This window comes from Rhamphochromis sp. 'chilingali' (assembly GCF_963969265.1).
Source record: "Rhamphochromis sp. 'chilingali' genome assembly, chromosome: 20".
Classification (NCBI taxonomy): Eukaryota; Metazoa; Chordata; class Actinopteri; order Cichliformes; family Cichlidae; genus Rhamphochromis; species Rhamphochromis sp. 'chilingali'.
The window spans coordinates 19,237,516-19,259,492 of NC_137947.1; the positions used below are offsets into that span (position 1 = coordinate 19,237,516).

At 40.2% G+C, this 21,977-nt stretch overlaps 1 protein-coding gene across 2 annotated transcripts in view; it reads left to right on the plus strand.

The window, feature by feature from the left end:
• The window catches only part of LOC308388896 (SH3 and PX domain-containing protein 2A-like), a 61,744-nt gene that overhangs the window by 37,674 nt on the left and 2,093 nt on the right, over window positions 1-21,977 (plus strand). Inside the window, exons 7-13 of one of the 2 annotated variants that reach the window (XM_080869867.1) lie at window positions 1,137-1,265; window positions 14,923-15,036; window positions 17,432-17,515; window positions 20,138-20,255; window positions 20,344-20,672; window positions 20,822-20,871; window positions 21,773-21,892. In XM_080869867.1, the coding sequence (XP_080725993.1) occupies window positions 1,137-1,265; window positions 14,923-15,036; window positions 17,432-17,515; window positions 20,138-20,255; window positions 20,344-20,672; window positions 20,822-20,871; window positions 21,773-21,892 (944 nt within the window). The remainder of the gene's footprint in view (window positions 1-1,136; window positions 1,266-14,922; window positions 15,037-17,431; window positions 17,516-20,137; window positions 20,256-20,343; window positions 20,673-20,821; window positions 20,872-21,772; window positions 21,893-21,977) is intronic. The other variant, XM_080869868.1, reaches the window with a different exon arrangement.

The window sequence follows — 21,977 nt, forward strand, 5'->3', positions numbered from 1 at the left end:
GTAAACAGATATAATCTAGTGTGCACACAGAAGCTCCTCCTGTGTCCACACAGCTTTGAACTCGGTGATCAACAGAAGGTCTTGTTAATGTTTGAGCTCAGTGTCGCTGGCTTGTGACTAGATTCCAGCTGACACTTGTTAGACCTGCTTTAGTCCATTCAGGGATGCTTGTTTCAGAGATTGTTCCCGATTAAGGCTTCAGCCGGACTCAGTTATGTAAAGCGGGAACCAAAAAATGTTGCGGGTTGTCGGTTATGTACGATGCCTTCTTTAAATACCTTCACGAATGAAAACACATGTTTGCTACTTGAGAAAGCTGTGCTGGTGTTAGTTAATGAACCAAAATCTGGTGAGATGTTGACCCAGTTAGGAAACGAGTGCAAACCAAATCAACAAATCTAAGTCACTGCTGGCGCTTATATGGTTAACTCAGTTAAGTACACAGAGGAAGATTTCCATTGGCTGGGTTGCACGCTGTAGTCAGAGCTCTAGTGTTTCAAGGAGACAGAGGGCCATCCCTCTGAGCACAGCTCCAGCCCCTTCATCTGGTTCTATTTAAGGCCCCTTATGCCGACTCTTATGATTGGCGTACACAACCCCCCTACTCTTCCCCCAGTTCCAGCCCCAACTGAAGAGAAGGAGGCTTTTTAGCAGATGGTTTATTTTCCAAGGGAAACCATTTCTTTCTCCCACTCTACTGTCCTGTCCTCAGCTGGCTTTAGCTCACTTTTCTGTCACTTCTACACCTCCTTTTGCTTTCCCGTTGCTGCGAGCCTTTCCACTGTGTTCATGTGTCTATGTGTATCTACTGACTGGGAGTCAGCTTTGTTGGAGAAAACGGATAAAGTCCCTTTAGTAAAACAGAATGGATTTTCTGCACTTGAATGTCTGATCCTTTACTTCTTGGTGGGAGGTTCTTTTTTTCTAGACTGTCTCCTTTGCCCCTGATGTTGGGCTGGAGGGACATGCAGCTCTATGGCTAGACTTTGGGGAAGATGCACTGAACCTCGTGAATATTGTGATTGGCTAAGCTCTACAAACAAAGTGGCCTATGGCACAACGAGTGCCCAACAGTCGTTCTCGTGGACCTATGGCTGGCAGCTGGCTGACAGCATGTTTTTTTCCATCAACCCCAGGTCTGGATGCTTCGGACCCCATGCTTCTGGAACAGTATGTGGTGGTGGCCAATTACGAAAAACAAGAGCCTGCAGAAATCAGTCTTCAAGCAGGCGAGGTGGTCGATGTCATTGAAAAGAGTGAGAGTGGTGAGTAATCAAAACAGATGCACAACAGTATTGAGCAAGAAAAAACAGCACGCATGCTATGTGTATGTAAAACACAAACATTCAGTATTCAGTCATATAGTTCCTCGAACACTCTGCCCTTTTCTGTATCTCGACTCTTTCACCTTCTTTGTCCGAAGCCTGCTAGCTGTTGCTCAGCCCCCATCTGGAGGCTCGCTTTGGCCTGCAGTCAGCCCTGTTTTTTCCCACTGTTGGTTTAGGCTGAGGGCCAGAATGTTGCCTCTAGCAAGAGGAATGTCTTCCAGACTCATATTAATTATTCCACCTCACTTTAATGGAAAGCCAGCAAGACATGCTGGATTTACAAATGCCAGCTGCAGAGAGTCCTTAGTCAGCTGTTTAACCTCTTGGAAGAGCTAGCAGACAGGGCCAAGATTACAAATTTAGGGTATATGTAATTTAGTTTGACAATACTGAATCTTTAATGCCAACATAAAGCACAGTCTCACGTTAGTCAGTGATTATTCTGTAGTACTCCCAGGACTGTTTTATCGTAGGTTGAAGAAGACAGTAGGACCTAATGAAGTATATAATTTATACATATGAAATGGATTACAAATAATATCACAAATTTAAACATGTGTCCTAAATATGCTCAAATATCAACGATGCCAGGTCTAAGCACGTGTCTGAATTTGCCACATGAAGCAGAGGAGGGACTGGAGAGAAATAAACCTGGTAACAGGGTCTGACGTCCAGCTTTAATGGTGTGCTGAGACAGTAAAACAGTAATCAGACTCATGTGTTCTTCAGCGGGAGGATGGCAAAAGAGAGATGGAGGAGGAAATAGTGAAGGGAAGGCAACTGGATTTAGGTTCCACTGTGGGTGTGATTGCCACAGTGGCCTTAAGGAAAAAGGTCCACAGAGTAGGATCACTTTGAAGTGTCATGTGTCCTGCCTTTGGGTTCATGTATTTGTTTTCATTCTCTGCTCCGGTAGGATTTCAACCCAATGGGGAGCCACTGTGAGGCGGATATTCCACCACCTTGAAGTCCTTTTATTGGGGGCCTTATACGAGTGCTTTTCTCCATGAATTTCAAGTGCATGGTCCTGTTTTTATTATGGGCCCCTTCACTTTTGTCTTTCAGCTGACCACTGTGCACTGTTGATCCATGTGAAACTCATGCACATCTCATTGCAGATTTATGATTTCCAGGTTTCCGTGTTATTGCTCTAACTTTGTTTCATGTTATTATTGCTTTGCTTGCCTCTCATCTCTGAAGCAGGCTATATTTTGCTGCCACTTTCACTTCAGCTCATTCATTCATCTCTGGTTAGATGGATTTCTTATGAGTTTCTAGAAAACAAAATAGTAGACGGCAGGCTTTTGAAAACACATCTGAAGGCTATTTGACAGTTTTATTATACACTGACACTTCCACAGAGATCACAGAAGTATAACCCGCGTTCCTTACAATTTGCTGTGGAGACTGTTTCCAGCAGCACTGCTAGCGTTTAGGCTGAAATATCAACACCTTTCCAGTGGAAGCTGGCTAACTCTGCTCCATTTGGCTGGGTGACATCACTCTGTGTCCCTCTGCCAGCACTAACAAGACCAGGTGTGTGCTAAGAAGATTTCAGAGTTCATTTGATTTAGCATCCATTCCCTTGCAGTATAAGTACAAACCCTTTAATAGCTTCTGACAGATTGATCTGTGTATTACAGCTCTATGTAGTGAATTTGCTGAGTTAGAGGTACTAAAAGTGTCTGGTGTATTTGTTATGATAAAAGGGCTGTATGGATTTTCAATCTGGGCAGATTTAAAGCCGCATGAGTCCCCCTGTAGAGTCTTGGATGCAGTGAGTAGAAAACTTTGCCATCTAATTTTATATCAGCATCTAAAGGTGCAACAGCATGAGCTTATAATAGAGCCAGATCTAGAAATGGAAAAGTGCAGCTTTGTATTGTTTCTGCCATTCACCCAGTAACGTCAACCAAAGTCCTGCTGTTAAAGCTACTGCACCATAGACATTGGCTGTGACTCCTGCCCAGTGCAGTTATCGACTTTCCCTTACCTTGGATTAGATAATGTATGCCTCTGACGGGGCACTGAATCTAGGTCAGCCCTATAAGTGAGCTCCGCTTTCTCCACTTTTCCAACCTGCTATCCCAAGCCAAGCAAGTATTTTCCGTCGCCCTGGCTTGATGATATAGTTTGTGTTGTGGTCGTTGTTTCAGTTGGTACAGTAGTTTATACTGTCGGCTGTTTTTTGGGGTGTTTGAAGTGGGTGCAGTGTGTGGTAAATCAGCAAGGTGGCCCACTGATTCAGTTCTCTTGAATAATACTATTTACTAACACAGATGCAGGAAAACAAAAGCTTTCTTAGAAAATGATTGTTAAAGTTTAATCATTTTTTGTCCTCACTCTTTGTGCAGCTATTTTATTTGTCTTTTTTATGAGAGTTTGCCAGGGGGAGATGCTGGCTCAGGAGAAGAGAATAGTGCAGGGAGAAACTCGGAGAGAAAATGGAAAAAGCAATTTCCTGCCAAAGTTAGTGGTTCAGAGAGGTTGGTTCATTATAATGGCTTAATGGATCCTCCAGGATGCCTCCTCAGTTTACACTATATTGGAGAGATGTTAACCAAAGCTAAGCTAGCAGGCTTGTTGGTCAGTTCAGTTGCTCTGTATTCAGCGGTTTAAACTTTGCCTTTTAAAGGGCGACGTAGGAAAGGAAAAATAATTTGCAGACGCTTCTGGAAATATCATAATTATTGTGCTAAGCGTGTTGCCCTCAGTTCTGTGTTGACAATTTCTCTATGTGGATACCATCAGCTTTTAACGTCTCTCTTCTAAGGGTAGATTAGCATTTGTGAATTACGGTTTGCCACATGAACTCCAGGAATGTCTGTCTGCTGTGAAAAGATCGACTTACAGCATCCCTCCATCTCCCCAAAGACCCCCTGGCACCACCTATGTACAGTATGTTTTGTGTCTCTGCTGCTTCACCGGGCTTATATAGGCAGGGCGGGGTTAGAGGAATTTCAGACAAAACCTTAACTTTCACTTACAAGACAAGACATTTTTTTCCGAAAGTCACTTGTTGGCAAGAATGATTCAAAGTTTGACAAAGCTTCACAGAGAGACTGGAAAGTGACAGGGGTATTCCTGCAGGTGATGTTTGATGGCTTCACTGAAAGCCCACAAAGGCTGAACACACAGATTAAACGGGTCTGGCCCTCAGCGTGGCATGATAGATGGGCAGGATGTCTGCTCAACCTTCACATGGAAAAAACGTATTAATACAATACTGTCTGTCCTTCCTGTCTTTAGGCTGGAAGTAAGCTGATCTCAGGGTAAACCTCAGCAGGGACTCAGTGTTCAGATCAGCTAAATCTCCTTTATCTGGAGTTGACTCAAGAAACAGAGAGCAATCTGCAAAATTATACAAGGCTAACCCTCCAGGTTCACATTAATAATTCACCTTACATCTGTCCATTACCAGCCATTTCATTTTCTACAAATTCACTTTTCCAAGTTTGTGTGTTTTTCTGTCTGACCAGATGCAGCTTTCTGTACCATCTTTACAATGTCACTATACAATTTCACTACACTGTGTTTATGTGCTAAAAGAGAAATCATATCCTTCCTCGTTACTAAAACAGATTCTGAAGTATGATTTTACTAACCCAAAGTATAGCAACCATGGCCATTTGTCTTCAGAAAAACAACTGTAATCTCCACATTTAGACTTTTTTCTTTTCATCACTTTTTGTTTAACTAATTCTCTTAGCATTTGTCACTGAGCTGATCAGTTCTGAAAGTCATTATTAGTTAATATAGGACATCATCTAGTCTACAGTTCAGGGCCACTTTTCTTTGTTTCGTAATGCTGTAAATTCTTTCACTGAAAACTATCTCCTGTGCTTTCTCTCTGTCTTTGGAGTTTTCCAGTTTTAATACTATAAATAGCAAATGTGTTTTGTGTTTCCTGTTTGCTTAAATAAGCAAGTTCTTCCATAAAAAAACACCAAAAGGAAAAAAAAAGAAATCTGGTGAGCAGCATTTGTTTCCACAACTATGTCAGTCTGCTGTCGCCTAAAACCCTCAGAACTAGTTTTCAGCCTTATCTCCTTAACTGCTTTAAATGACATTTTATGCCTGTGATTAAATCTGTTAATTTGTTGTAATTTAACATAGAGTAATACACCAATTCATGATTTTTCCACTTAACTGAATTAGATGTGAAAGCTAACACCAGTTTAGTTTAGTATTACACAATATCTTCAGACGTTTATTTCCCCTATCCCAACTTTCTTGGAAGGTCAGTGTTGACCTGCTGCTAATCCTCAAACTCCAAGTTTCCCAATTTGGTATGTGCAGTTTCAGCAGGAACATGTTTCCTTGTGCAAGAGAGGAAAAACACTATAATTCATGTCAATGAACCACCAAAGACATTATACAGAAAACTCGCCAACTGTTAAATGTCTTTTTTAAGCCGAAGTTGCAGCAGCAGATGGAAGACACATTATGCACTCAGAGCAATCCTCATCCTTCACATTCTTTCAGCCCAGTGTAGGAAGTAAAAATGACCATCTTTAGAAATTAACCTTAGCCTATATTTTCAGATAGCATTATTTCCTTGCATCTTGTCACAGAGGCATATGGGGATAAAAAACAGGCATGGTGATGGTATTTAAGTTACAGTAATGGCTCTAATAATAGTGTACAGAAATCTATGTCTGGAGCCAAAAAAGGTATGTCTCCCTCTCACTTAAGAATTGACCATTGAGTTAAACCAGCATTTTAAGGGGTGGGTTCAGGCACTCAAGGACTGCTGTGTCTCCCAACTCGGTGGAGAATAGAGAGCACACAAGCTGTGGGTTACAGCTTCGTTCAGACCATGAGGGGATCCTTTCAGAGACTGGGAGGGAGTGAAGGTTGTTCCTTAGGTCAGCATTAGCTCTTAAAAGTCGTTTTGTGCCATTTCTTGCCCCTCACCCCTCCTTGTACCAGAGCCACCGAGGTAATTGAAATCCAGTGTTTTATGAAAACTGGAAGTGTGTGTATTGGGCTGGATGCCTTTCCCTTGTGCTTTGATACATGATCTACTGTTAATAAATACAGAAGCTGGAAATGAATGGGGTTTTCTCCTGCTTTACTCAACAGTGGTGTCGAGTATCTGCAGGACTGCTGAGCTCCTGCATTCCTCATCATTTCGGGCCATGAAAAAAAAAAAACGACTCATGCTGCTGAGTCTGTGTTTCACATGTTCATGGAAGATGTGGTCGAACTCTTTTGTGAGGAGTTATTCCACTGCACAAAACAGTGTGGATTTCAACTTTAATCAAGTCGAGCCTGCTTAAGTTAATTATACATTTTTGCGGATATCTGGTCATTAACAAGTGTGTCAGTCACACTGTATTAAACATGCCAATGCTAAGGAATCAAACTTGATTGATCGCATTCATAGATTGTAGCGTTGTTTTATGGGTTTTTCCTGTACCTTAGGAAAAGAGCAGAGTTCCATAAATCTAGTTACTTTGTTGCAGCTGCGAATCTGTTGTTGATTACAGTAAAAATGAAGCATGGCTCTTAAAACTGATAGAGTTTCCAGATGGTAGATACTGTATGAGAGAGAAAGAGCTTAGAAATACTGTCTGTGCTTATTGTATGTCTACATTGTGCATCTGCTCTTGAAGGGGTATAATATATACTGTAGGTTAAGTGAGACTATGAAGACAGCCTGGAAGGAGCATCTGTTTACATAAATAATATAGAAATGTGTCTCTCTGTAGCTATTTTCATCTTGAATTTCTGTATTTACATAAAATAATCTAACCTAAATTAATGAGACATCATCTTTATCTTACATTTTTTAATATATTGTTTAAAGTTAAAAGAATGTGCCCCCTTTAAAAATTGTTTATTTAGTTATTGTTGGCGATGAGGAAGTTGATACCACTCTCATCCATGTCTGTTCAGTATTAATCTACAATGAGTACCAGGTTAGCTTATGTTAGCACAGTGACTGGAAATGGAAAAACAGATAGCTGGTTTTGTCCAGCTGTAAGAAAAAGTCCAACTACCAGCACCTGTATATTTAACGTTAGTCCTACTGTGTTCAATCCTTACCAAAACTAAAATGTAAACATAAAAAAGTAACAAATGCATAGAAATGCAGATTCCAGGAAATAAAAAGATTTTTTGCTAGGTCTTTACTGCTACCGCTTTTAGTTGCTAGTTGTTTTGGGGTCTTTCAGTTTTGTCTTCAGTAACTGCCGTGCTGGGTTGAGATCAGATGACTGACGGACATTGAAAAATATCAAGTTTCTTTGCCTTGTGAAACTCTTTGGTTGCTTTTGCAGTATAGTTTTGGGTCATTAACCATTTGAGTAGCATGTGTAGCCACTGTAGTATATCAGATCTTCAGTCAATAATAGTGACGCGGTTCCACTGGGGGCTGCAAAGTGCCCATGCCGTAACCTTGCCTCCACCATGTTTAATAGGGGATGCGTCATGCTTTGGATCGTGAGCTGTTTCAAGCTTTCAGCTTACATTTCTCTTCCAATCATTCTATTACGTTAATCATGGTTCCATCAGTCCAGAGATGTTTTCTGGCGATGTCTGATCTGGCCGACTTGTTCTTGAGGGTAACTGTGGTTTGCACCTTGTTGTAAACACTTTGCAGTTACATTCATGAAATGTCTCTTGATTGAGTATTCTTGACTTGGTTTGATGTTGTGACATTGCTTTTATTAACCATGAAAATGTGATCATGCACTTTGTTGGCCAGTGTTGCTGAGTTTTTTAAGGAATGTATCAGATTGTTGATTTAACCACCACTACATTTTTGCCATTTTTCTTGTAGACTTTTTTTTAGCCTAATGATGGTCTCCCTCACTTGCACACACATCTCTTTGGGACTCATTTGTTATGAAATAGCAATGGAGTAGGGCTTGCCTGCTTGGGGGGACAGCGGTCCTAGTATGATAGTGAAAAAAGGCAAAACTACAAAAACTCTCTTTGTCCAAAAAAAATATTAAGCTAACTGTAGGTAGGTTTCGGTGCAGCTTGTCAGGATTTGTCAACCAGCACAAACCAACTGCTGTCTTTAGCTTTATATGTGAAAGACAGAATTTGGGTATTTTAGACTGTCTAAATTAGATCATTGTTTTTGTTCAAACAAGGCCATTATTGGCACCAAGCAGACATTTAACTTGATATGAGCAGTCTTATTTATACCTCAGCAGGCTGCTGCGGGAAAAAAACGTTATTACAACTTGTTCTCTCCGTAACATTCAGTTTTTCTTGGTCCTTGTAGTAAAATACAACACTGTAGTTAAGACAAACCATTCAGTTTCCATCTTTCCGAGGCTGTGACATTTGAGGTTGATGTCTGTGGTCACGATCCTATGGTGCGATGGTGTTATATGAGATTCCCACTAGAGTCTTGTGGTTTTAGCTATTGTCTTATGCAAACGCTGACCCTAAAATGGTGGTGGGGGGTTACAGAACTCAAATCTGCTCAAACGCTTTAAAACCTTTTTGATTTACTCTGGATGTTGACTAAATTGCTATAATCGTATTATTGAATAATGTTTAGCAAAGTGTATTGCAAGTCAGCATTTGGACATATTTGTTTTTCTTGTTTGTGGTTGAAACTTTGCAGTAGCTTTCCAGGGTTTTTAGCTTTTTATAGCAAGGCATAGAGACATGGAGGAAAGCAGGTTGTTATGCAGACAGATCAAAAAAAACCCAAGAGATAATGATACACAAGATGCACAGATGAAAACAAAGGTGTTGCTTTGCAATGTAAGTCTGAGCTCTGTGCCGTGGCAGCCTAGACAGTGGGTGGATCAGAATCTGACACATGCACATGCACATGCAAGTGTACCTGCCCAAACCCTCACATAGAAGTTTCCAGACACAAGAGGTATGCTTCTTTCATGTATTTCTTCCACATCTGTACAGATAATTAGAAGTGAAGAAGACACTGCGTGTTACTCTGTTATGAATCTTATTTCTGTTATCTGCAATTTCACTTTTAAACAACTGAGTCTTATCCTTAACTTTCTCATTGTTCAACTTCACCGTCTGTAATTAAAATCACTGTAGTCTGAGAATTTAATTCCCGAGGGTTCTAGGTCATACAGGGGTAAAATGAAGGTCAACATATTCAGAAAACCACGTAAACTTACCAGTATGATTTCATCAAAATCTTAGTCACCATGTAATTCTGCAAGATTGCTGTCTTGGCAGCGGGAGACTCACAAAACAGCTGCTTCTTTTGTAATGACCTCAGTAAAAGGTTTATGTCACTGGGAAGAGTGTACAAATGATAACCCTGTCAAGTATGATGTTGATATTATCCAAAATCTTAGAATCAAATTCACCTCCCAGCCCTATGGAAAAAAATAGTCCAGAGGAATTATCATAAGATGACACACATGTATCAATTATAGGTGGGTTTCATTTTTAAATCTAATAGAGTTTTTTCACCACATGGTTCCTGACAGCTGTATTTGTGTAATTTTGTGTTGCCTATACACAAATGCTACGGAGCAGTGAATGAGTGCATGCGATGAAAGATGTGGAGCAGTTTTTTCTTTCCCCACATTTCGTATAATTGCAAGCTCTCTGATATAAACCTGCCAAGGCCAGGAAATCAGCACTTACGTAATGTGTGTTTTCATTTTAAGGTTACTTTTATTGCTGCCTTTGAGGTTCAGTGAACTCAGCCTAAGCACCTGCCATGTAAAGGGATGGTTGAAAAATACAGACAAAGCCACCCAAGCCATCAGTAACAATGTGTATTCACTCAGGTCGTTTAAACTGACGCCGTGTCTTTGCACCATATTTAGATTCAGACTTGCAGCCCAACGGTCACATTTAAAGTACATTCACACACTTTATCCTTGTGGGTGCTTTTGTTGCTGTCAGTTGTCACTTCCCTAAAGTGAACCTGATATTTCTCCCCAGCTGCAAAGTACGTGTGAACATGGCAGTTTGCAAATGTAAAGATTTTTTTCGTCCTTTGAGTAGATTATAGAGATTTTTCTCCTGCCAAGCTGACCTTTCTGTATAATGGTTGATTTAGTTTAATGTGCAATTCATGTAATTGATCTTGCCCTTCCCTGTTCATTAAACTCGGCACATCAGACTTATTTAAATGCTTTCAGTGACTTAATGAAGTATTGCAACATTTTCCTGTCATTATTTTGACACTAATTACAGTGAAATCCGCAGTTATGTTTAAAATACGGTAGAAATTTGTGATCTTCTAACAAGCTTTCAACTCCACAAAATAGGATCAACATATTAAGTCCATCTCAATGTTGTAGATGCCACTTTGTGCTTTTTTGTGGTTTGCTTTCTCAGCCTGATTTATTGACATGGGGTTTTTGCTCAAGCCAAAGCTTTGGTGAGCACATTACATGGATTGTTACATCCCTGAGCACAGGCCAGCTCAGTGTTCAGAGCCAACCAATATCCGCCTATCTAGACCCACCCTTACTTTATGCAGAACAGGCCCATAGCCCATCATGTTTTTGTTGTATAGCTAGGCAAGTTAAGCAATTAAATAAATCACCCTTGATATGAATCACAGAGATTGCACGTGTAAGTGACCAAGAGGCTTGGAAAGATTTTCTCGGTTATTGCTTCCGCAGAGAAAGCCAGTGGAAGTATTAGTCTGTCAACAGGACATCTGTTGTTTTTCTAAATTCCAGTTTAATTTAGTGGACGAAGTCATATGGCTAGGGAGTCAATCCGATTCACTTTATGTAAGTCATCAGAGTTTGCAGTTGCCAGCATCAAGCAGATATTGATTATGTAATCATAACAACTAGGGATGCACCAACATAGGTGATCAATGTCAGAGGCCCATATTTATTTATTTATGTGTCATATCAATGTTTAAATGGCATTGGATGAAGAGTGAAACACTTTCTTTAAGTTTTCATGACATAGAATTAAGAACAAACAACAAAACAAACAAAAGTATTAGTATCAGCGTGACTCACTGCTACTTCATTATGTACACCTGTTCACCTATTCAGTCAAATGGCAGAAGCTTAGTGCACTTTGGTATGTAGACATGATTAAGATTAAGTTCAAACTGTGCATCAGAATGGAGAAGAAAGGTGATATAAGTGGTTTTGAATGTGCCAGATGGGCTGTTCTGAGTATTTCATAAACTACAGATCTACTGGGATCTTCCCACACAACTATTTATAGGATTTAAAGAGAATATATCCAGTGAGCAGCAGTTATCTGGTCAAAAACATCTTACCTAAAATCAGAAGTCAGAGGAGAATGGCCAAATTGCTTTGAGCTGATAGGAAGACAACAGTGACTCAAATAATCACTTGGTAGAACCAAGCTATGCAGAAGAGCTTCTCTGATGCCCAGCATGTTGAATCTTGAAGCAGATCGACTACAACAGCAGCAGATGACCACACCGCTGCCACTCACTTCAGCCTCACTATGGACTCACCAAAATTGAATAATAGAAGACTGAAACAACATTGCCTGGGCCATGAGTGATGAGTCCAGTTGGATTGTACGGTCAGAATTTGATGTAAACAACATGAAAGCATGGATCCATCTGTATAAAAAAAAATGTATAGGAGAGGTTTGAACCAGCTGTGAAATGGAACACTGCCATTGTCTTTATGGGTTGTCCAGACAGCTGTCAGCCATATTGGGTTCCTGTTACCACAACAAAGTGTGTGTGACAGTTTTTTTTCCATCCTTGTCAATCAAGTCTCTCATTGAGAAGCGAGACACAGTCCTAATATATAAATATACATATGTATTTTTAATGTTTTAATATGCAGAGAGGAAACGTTTGGTTTAGCAAAGACTTCAAATGATCTCTTTAGTGTATGAGGGGAGATGATAAATAAAAATCACGTTTACTTTTTTCTTAAAAGCATAAAACTTGATATAGCTGTACAGTGTAACAGAAATTGAGCCTTAAAAAACACAATTACTTGCCATGGCATTCATTTTAGTTTCTAGCATAATAAAATGTGTTTTGCATTCTTGAGGAGTTCTTGAGTGCTTCACAGGTCTCTTCTGTGATTGCAGCAACACCAAACTTAACTTCAGTCAATCTGGTGTGGAATAATTTACAAAGGCAGAATAATAGGTGGAACAAATAACCCACCTAAGAAACACTGGTGCAGCACCTTAAAAGAGCCCTGCATCAAAAAGGACAATGATGGATTCAAACACTTGAAGTGACATCAAATACGCAGTCCCCAAAGATTGGGACTGGATTTGCTCAAGCAATTGGAGACCAGTATGGTCAGCTCTGTCTGAATGTAATTTTACATGACACCATTTCCCAACAACAGCCATCTAAGAATCCTGCAACATTCTTGAGATAAACCCAACAGTCCAGCAATCTCTGCGACAATTGCAGGCAAAAAAACCTCAGTTTAAAAGGGAGAAATTTCAGGTCGAAACAGGCACAGAGAAAAAAGAAGAAAGAAAAGAAAATCAAGCCGGACCAACTTTGAACTCTTTTGGCTTTGGATATGCAAGGTTTTCTCTTTGGATGACACAGGGATACAAAATTCACGGTTCGGTTCGATACTTTGGTGTCACGGTTCGATATTTTTTCGATACAAAAAAATGTTCATACCTTTTTAATTTGTCATTTATTAAAATTATAAATATATATTTTAACTCAAAAGTACAGTTTTTAAATTTAATGTTGCTGAAACAACAAAATAATAAAAAATAAATAAATAAATCTTTCTCGATCAGAGAGTTTATTACAGAGAAATGGCTCTTTCCAAAATAAAAGCTATACTATACGCTTCTTCTGGGCTATATTCTCAGCAGCATGTGAAACATAGCAGATCCCCATAAGGAGAATCATGTGCTAACGGCTGTCTAAATGACTCGGGTAAAGTTTGTAGCATGCGTGCTTGTTGTTTTTGTCTGCTTCCACTTGTCTTTGCACTAGGATGATGTCGGGGTAAATGTGCAGTCATATTCATTGTGTTCCCACTAGTGCTGTCAGCGTTAATCTCGTAAAAATGACTTTAACATCATAACACGGCAAATCTCTGTTAACGAGTTACCATGGATCGCCCCGTGCGTGGGGCTGGACGGCGTCAACATGTTAACAAGCTAACTGCGCTAACGCACTAGTTCCCACCAATTGAGCATTGCATGGCACATCCGACATACTGTTATACTTTTTTCCATGACGCGCTTACCTTCAGGGTCATACTTCACATGAAAACCAAGATAGTTCCAAATGCCAGATCTGAATGAGGGTGGGGGAGGTTCAATTTTGGGTAGCGTTGAAGCAGTTGCCAAGTTGCAATGAGCTTAGCTTCTGTCTTGCTAGCTTGCGCTGCGCTCAGTGGATCTGCGCTCGACAGTACAGCCTAGACGGAGTAGTCGAATGCAGATCCACTGAGCTCAGCATCATCAGAAGAAAAGTTGATAAAATAAAATAAAAAAATTGTATTGTTCAATACATATGCGTACCGAACCGAAAGCACTGTATCGAACGGTTCAATATCGATACGAGTATTGTTGCATCCCTAGTATATATGTATGTATCCTACACACCTTGCATGGATAGAAATCCTATGATTACAGCATCTCGGACTGTAATGCATCTGTTTTCTGAACTGCTTATCTGTCTAGGGGATAGACCCTTTCCCAACTTACATTAGATGAGTGGCAGGGTAAACCCTTACCAGCCAATCACAGGACTAACACAACCACACACATTCGCACCTACAGCTAATCTAGCATGCATGTCTTTGAACTGTGGAACATTGTTGAAAGTAGCCAAAGAAAGCCCACATTGTCACAGGAATAACTATTAAATAAAAATGACCAAGGAAATGACCAAGATTATCATCAGGTTCGGTGAGGTGAGTTGGAAGTGCTGATCATTAACATCCTCCCATTGCGCCACCCTGACTGTAATCACTGACTTTCAAAACACAGCTTTGGCTAGGAGATATGATGCAAACCTGGAGTTTATAGCATGCCACTGCTAGTTTTAGGATCCATTTTTAAAATGAGCATTATTTTTTACTTGCTTCTCTCCAACTGAGGCATCTGTCATAAAGATGTAATAGCAATGCTGTCATACCCAGGAGAATGAAGTCAAATCAGCTGCAACCCTGCAAATGGATATCTTGGCTTGTAGGATCACTTCAGCAGTTTCCTGCCCACTGATTTCATGACTGATCCCGATGGAACGTAGGTCAAACAAGACCTCGTCATGGGTTGAGCCACAGCCAAGCAGTGTGTCCTCTGATGTTCTTGGTCCTGCCCTTAGTGATAGATTTCTGTTGGCAACACAATAAAATGCATCATATTCGTGTTCATTTGTAGCTGTGATTGGAGATATTTTATCCAGCTGAGGTTTAATGAGTAAAACAAAGAGGAAGTGATTAACGGGAATGTACAAATGGCATCTGTCTTCTTCTTTCATCTCTCTTTCTGGAGGCTTATTCTGTCTACTTTTTCTGGTGCAAGTCTTATCAAAGGCTCAACTTCATGAGGAAAGTTCAAGAGCAATTGCAGACCTCTGAAAACTGTTGAATTCCTTAAAGTTAACTTTAGGCTACGCTGATTTCTTGCTATCCAATTCATTGTTTGAAATGCAATTTACAACCTCTGTATGTTTCCATAGGTTGGTGGTTTGTCAGCACTGCAGAGGAGCAGGGCTGGGTCCCTGCTACCTATCTCAACTCTCACAGTGGCACACGGGATGACTTGGAGCTGGGTGCCTCTAAAGTTGGGGAAGGTAAGTAACTGCAAACGCTTCAGTCTTTGCCCACCCACACACGTTTGCACATGTAAACACAACCTCACCCACTCCACTGTACCCACACACAGAAACCACTTTTGCCCTCAATCCTCAGTCTTTGATCCGTGACAAAATAAAAATAAAAAACCTCACCGCTGCTGGTCTACGCTAACAACTGAGGCTGGGCCGGGTGAGCATGTTACTCTGTCTGCTTGCCATCATAAGCACATCAGAACAGAGTGTAGATTCAGACCTGGGTAAACATCAAGGAGGAGGGCCAAGAGAGACCAGACCTCAATGTTTCAAAGGATGTGCTGTGCAGTGCTGCACTGTACAAGAAAGATACAGTGCAGTATTAAGTGATACGCCCGCCGTGTAGTGTAGCTCATGAAAGAGGCGTGTGTTTTCATTGAATAAAAATGAATATTTCTGGAGTCATGCTCTTTAAATCATGGTTATCGTTAAAGAAAGAAAGCTCTGACATGACTCACGCTATTTCATATCCGCTTACCATTGAAGATGATGGATGTTAAGTTTCGTGAGCTTACTGGAGCCAGAGAAGGATCCAAAACAGTCGTAACATACACACCTATGAAGAGTTTGGTTTGCCAGAAATGTGAAACTGACGTGTGAAGCTGCAGACAGCATCCAACTGCCTTGATGGCCCTTTCAGATACAGTTATCAAGCCATCTACGAGCGACTAATGCTGTCTCACTCCCCAAGCATTTTCAACGTTAGTGGAGAGAGCACTTTAATCATAGGCCAGAAGAGCTCAATTAGTGTCAGATGCGCAAACTTTGATCATTTTGGCAGGTATTGCAGCAACTGCAGGATATTTGTTAAGATATATGCAACATTGTGTTAGAGAAAACCCAAAAAACTGAAGGTACGGAAATAATTAAGTTGCATATTACACTTCCAAACAAACATCAAGATTTTCCAGCACTCTGGCCAAACATCTTTTTGCTGCTGCACAACTGGTGTAACAATGGGACTCAGAATCCCTGCGGTGTTGTATATCTTATGACTCAGTGGTGGAAGAAGAGAGTGAACACACAAGGCTAGTCAGTATTAATGTTTTGCATTATGTTAAATAAGTTAAAATGCCCTTTTCTCCTCTCAGAATACAACAAATGGATAACACACAGGCGCATAGCTATATGCAAACCATGCACTCCTATCTCCTTTTTTGGAGTTATCTCTTTACTGAGTTAACCAGTAGGGGGTTTAGGAAGGACAGTCTGTCAGTGTAATTAATGTTTATGTGTCTCATGAGTCTTAGAAATGGCATGAACCTCTTAAAACAACTCTTTATCAGTTCTGCGGTCTTCAGCCGATTGTGCACAACCACATAGTCACTTTGACCCCTCCCCAAGAAAACAACAACATATTTTTCAAAAATTGGTTTTCTGATTCTGATAATGATAGTTGTTGAAAGCTCAGACATCTTCTGATTTGAGTTTACCCACTGATGGAAGCGTAAACAAACCCTCATCCTCCTTGTTTTGGTAGTAGAAAATAAGAGGAAAATAATGATACTGCCAGCACTGACACAAATGATAGTCATGTATTTCTGGGAGTGCAGCTATTTACCTTAGTCCAATATATCTGCCTACCAGTATCACTAAACACATTATTTTTGCTTTGTTTAGCATGTGCAAACAGTAAGGTGTGGAACAATAATGTGTGACTTTATGAAGACGTTTTGTGCCGAATTATTTCTTTCCTCTGAGGAAACTGGTGGGGAAAATAGACTGGCATATAGCCACCAGTAAAATGGCAAACTGATGTACTTTGGTTTTTGTGAACATTAAAGAAGTAAAATAAAATGTATTAACTGGTTAGATGCTGAGTCTTTGTGTAAAGTTTAGCTGCTTTGTGTGTATGATTCAGACTTGAAATCTTTTATAACCAAATGTTTTTACTGTCTCTTTAAAATTTCTATATAAAAAGGATCTTGTTTAATGTCTGAACTGTTGGAATCATTTCCATTTTAGCCATCTTATATTTAAAATACAAGGAAATATGGACCCTTCTAGGTACACATCTCTAACCAGCTCCTTTAAGGCAATATGCATCCCACATGCTCAAACCTAATGGGGGGGGGGGGGGGGGGGGGGGGGCTCTGTGATAACAACATGCTAATTACAAGCCACAGAGGAGATGTCTTGGTTTTTAACATTTCTTTTGTAACCTCCATCCACTCATGCTAACTGTCCACCATGTTTTGCGTTGTGGTCGTGTTTTAGTGTCCTCCATGTAGCTAATAATGGATCCATGTCATTTGTGTGTTGTGTGTTTGTGTAACATTTGTGCTTGCTCTTCATGTCTCCGTGTTTGTTTGATCCTTCCTTGTCATCTGGTCGCCGTGTGTGTGTGTGTGTGTGTCAGTTACTAAGCGACACAAGGCTCATCTGAAGAGGCTGGACCGGAGATGGACGTTGGGGGGTGTCATCAGCAGGCAGCAGAGCCGAGGTGAACTGAGAAACATGCTGCATCGCCTCCCTCCTTCCTTCCCTCCCTTCTCTTTTTGTTACTGTTGTCCTCACCCCATCTCATTTATTGTCTCTTATCACATGACTCAACTTTTATCACATGCACATATTTGTTCAGGCTTGCATTCTGCATTGTCCTCCAGCAAATGCAGTTATCACGAGCCACAATCCACAACTAACCACTAACTGACGTTAATATGAAACGGGCCTGGAAAGCAAAGGTGAAATCAGCAACTTTATATACACTAATTATTGATGCTAAGCTCAAATTATGCTACAAAATTGCTCCGCGTAAGCGTTTTTATTAAAATTATACTCCGCATGCCAAAGCCAATCGTCTCCAAATCACAGAGGAAAAAAAAACAAAAAACTACCCACTCATCTGAAAGTAGTTGCGTAATAGACTTAGGAATGCCTTATGCTGCAGTTTAGAGCCATATTTTACGTTTTATGAGCAAATGAAGCGTGTATGTAGATCTGTAATAAGTGTGTGTTCTGTCAAAGTGTGGTACAAACAGACATTTCTCTCCTGGTTTGCTGCAGATAGCAACCAGTATTGACTGATAAACAAAGAGTCTTATTAATCTTCCACTTAGTTTGCGAGCAAACTTGCACATTCTTACCGCAGCCAGGGGTTTTCTTCACAAGAGATGCATTTGGATGGCTGACAGAGGAGCACGGATAGGCTATTGAGTTCAGCCCAAACTTTGCACTTGGCAGTGCATGCTGCTCTCTAGAGTGGAGAGAGAGTAGTTTCCACCCCATGACTGAAATTCAGCTTTGCGTTTTGTTTTGTTTTTTTGCTGACTCCACATGAACACTTTATAACACCGATGCATGTTGTGGTTACTATAACATCTGATTCAGAATTTCCCTTCATTGGATATTGTTGAAGACTGTTTGAAAGAAGTTGGTAAGAGGCAAACGATTTAGCAGCCCCAACACAAAGTGGCCGGAAGAACCAGGGAAAAGGAAAATAAAGCATTCAGAAAATATCCTGTACCCAACGAGTTTGAAAGGACTTACTATCCCACAGCCATTTAAGCTGCCTACACAACCTTGGAAATGGGTGGAGAAAAGGAAAACAGAATAATTTGTTACCACAGTGTTGATTCCTGTGAACCAGCTGAGAAGACGGCATACAGAACAGCACTTTTTTTATGTGCTCCTCTCTTTTTTTATGAGCACACCTCTTCTCCTTGTGTTCCCTGTGTTTAGACAGGAATTGCCATAATGACAGGAAATGATGACTTGGCTCTGGCCCTCGGCCTCATGGGAATGCATAAATCAGCGTGGTGCCTCTGCTTTCTGTTATGTGCTGAGTTAGGAGATACTCCCTGTCGAAAGGACAAGGACACTAGTCCTTAAGACACTAGTTTGACCCATGTGCTGTAGTTTCCCATTGTCATGTTATAGAACTAATTACGTTCTGTCAGTGGAGCTGAAAATGACCACAAGGTTTTTATTCTTGGCTCTATTTGAGTGGAGCTGCATGATTCACAGTTCATAATTATGCTTATGTGATTTATACTGCACTTTTTCACTGCCTGAAACATTTCGTCTCACTTTGGGCAAAAACTTTCTTCTGATTGGCTGTCCCTCTAAAACAGAAGGTTTGAAAGAGGAGGCTTCTGTGCTGAGATGGCCCCGCTTAGTGTATCTGCTTTCACTTATTTTCATACAGAACCAAGACTAAAATATACGTTCACATGCCAATAAAGCATTTTAGAATATTATTTTGCCAACACTGGCTGCAAGCAGAATATTTCTTCAAGGGCTTTGCAATAAATAAATAAAAACTATATTCTTAGATTTAGCTGGAGCTAATAGGAGCTTCATGCAATCTGAGGGGTTAAATCAAGCAGGTCAGTTGTTTTTTTGTTTCGTTTTTTTTAAGTTGGCCTTTCTGTGTGCCTCATTTTCTCTTTCCACAAACTGTTTCTCTGCATTGCTATTAGGATTTGTTTTATCTGAACTTGGGCATTATTCTTCTTACAGAGATATATTCCTTCACTTACATGAAAGCACTGCTATCACGTGTGCATAATCACTGTGTATATTTAGTGCTATTTTAAGCAATGCGAACCTATCCTGCACCACCAGGGTGCCCCACTGCTCCTTATTTGTGCTGGGAATCAGACTGAAACTCATAATCCATTACCAGTGATAATGATGCAAACATTCCAAGTTACAATGGGTTTTATTGCTGTGTGAGACATTGCTAAACAGTTGCTAACACTGCAGCACATCTGTGTACGTTAACGACATGAATTAATTATGTCCTTTAGTTATTTCTTAGGTTGATAAAGAAAAATTTATAGACAAATCTCACGTGCCATTTGAGCCATACTCACACATCTGCCTGAAAGCACATCCAGTCTGTTTCATCTCACAGGTCTGGTGTATCTCAGGGTAATCTATCATTATATATTGCTTCATAATTTAATGTGTCATCTCATTACTGAAGTGTAGTCATAAAAATACAAGTCTATAAAAAGATTTATAGATTATACAGTTTTCTGTCTTGTTTTTTGTTTCCATTAAATATTTTGTTTTCGGAGATCTCGTTGCTGTCAAAATCTGAACTCATTCTCTTTTGCAGAAGAGAAGTACATAACAGTGCAGCCCTACTCGAGCCAAGGGAAAGATGAAATTGCTTTTGAGAAAGGTGTCACTGTGGAGGTGATTCAGAAGAATCTGGAAGGCTGGTGGTTTATCAGGTACAGTACAGCTCTCCTTACTTGCTTCTGACATTTTTTTTTTCATTCTACACAATTTTATCATTTTCTCCTCCAACTTACTTCACAGGTACCAAGATAAGGAGGGCTGGGCTCCAGCGTCTTACCTCAAAAAGATGAAGGATGACTTCTCTCCCCGTAAGAAGACTGTGACAGGCCCAGTGGAGATCATAGGAAACATCATGGAGATCAGCAACCTCCTTAACAAGAAAGCTTTAAGTGAGAAGGATGTGCAGACTGAAGGTGTCCCAGAGAGTCCACAGGTCGCCAGGAGGGAGATAAGCTTGCCAATCCCCTGCGCTGACGCCAGCCCTGTTAATGCCCCACAGGATGGAAACAGCAAAGCAGAGCCTGCTTCACCCGCTATAGCCAGAATTGCCCCACATCGGGTAGAAATTGGTTAGTCATGCCCCTGACATTTTTTGTCATAGTGACTTGAATATTTTCAAATGTGGGCAGATATCTTTTGAATCTATGATATACTGACGTAAAGCAAATTCATTAAATGTAACCAAACCATGTGTGATTTTTCTGTTATTTTCTCACAGGTTCTCCCATTCTCAGGCAAAAACCTCCTCCTCGGAGAGATGCAACCCTGGTAAGAGTGATGATATTTCAGTCATCCATCTATCCCTCTATACATGTAATTATTATTTTTGGTTGATAAAGGTCAGAAAGCGTGAAAAAATGGTGTTAATAATAAATGTATACAACTTGTAAGCAATTATGAATGATTTTGATCATTGTTGAAGAACAAACCGGTAAATCTTTACTTAAAAAGACACATCACAGGGAAAATGTTACTGCATTCATCTCTAGGTAATGAGTGTGCACGGGACTTTGTTACTCGTGACTTTTCCTTCATACAGACATTTACCAACATACAACAATGTGTAATTGAAGAAGTATTCACATTGTTTAATTTAATGTCCTGTTCATCTACCAGCATATTTTAATTTTTAAAGATAAAAGTACCCATTCTGATAAAAACAAACAAACAAACAAACAAAAAACTCCAACCCTTATGAAAGTGACACTGATTCAATATGTAAGCACTCTGTAGAGCAGCGGACCCCGACCTTTTATGCGCCACGGACCAGCCATACAACAAAATAAAACAGTCCCGGTACCAAAAAAAGGAGATTTATTCATAACACACGGGAAAAGACCCAGGAAAACCGTGTTAACGATAAAAACAATAAAAAAATACCGATATAAAGCCCTGAAAACCATAAATTTGACACCCGAGCCTCAACTCTGTTACCAAACGACTCACGGACCGGTACCAGTCCGTGGCCCGGGGGTTGGGGACTGCTGCTGTCGAGGATAATGTGTACTGCTGGAAACACTGTATTATTTATTATTATTATACATTTAAATTAAGTGGAGAAAAAAACTACTATTAGCGTCTTATATGTAGGGGTTTGAATATAAACTAGAAATGAAATTTTTTAATCACTGACAATAAATCTAATAGAACCCATTTTGTATTCATGTAGGGATTTCAGTTGCCCTCTCCTCCAGAGCCCCCTACAGTTGAAGCAGAGTATTACACCATTGCAGATTTCCAGTCCTGTATATCTGATGGCATCAGTTTCAACGGAGGACAAAAAGCTGAGGTAAGCGCTCTTTATTTTAAGGCACAAGATTACCACAAACATCAGTCACATATCTCTTGCTCAATAGCTCAATAACACCTCTGAA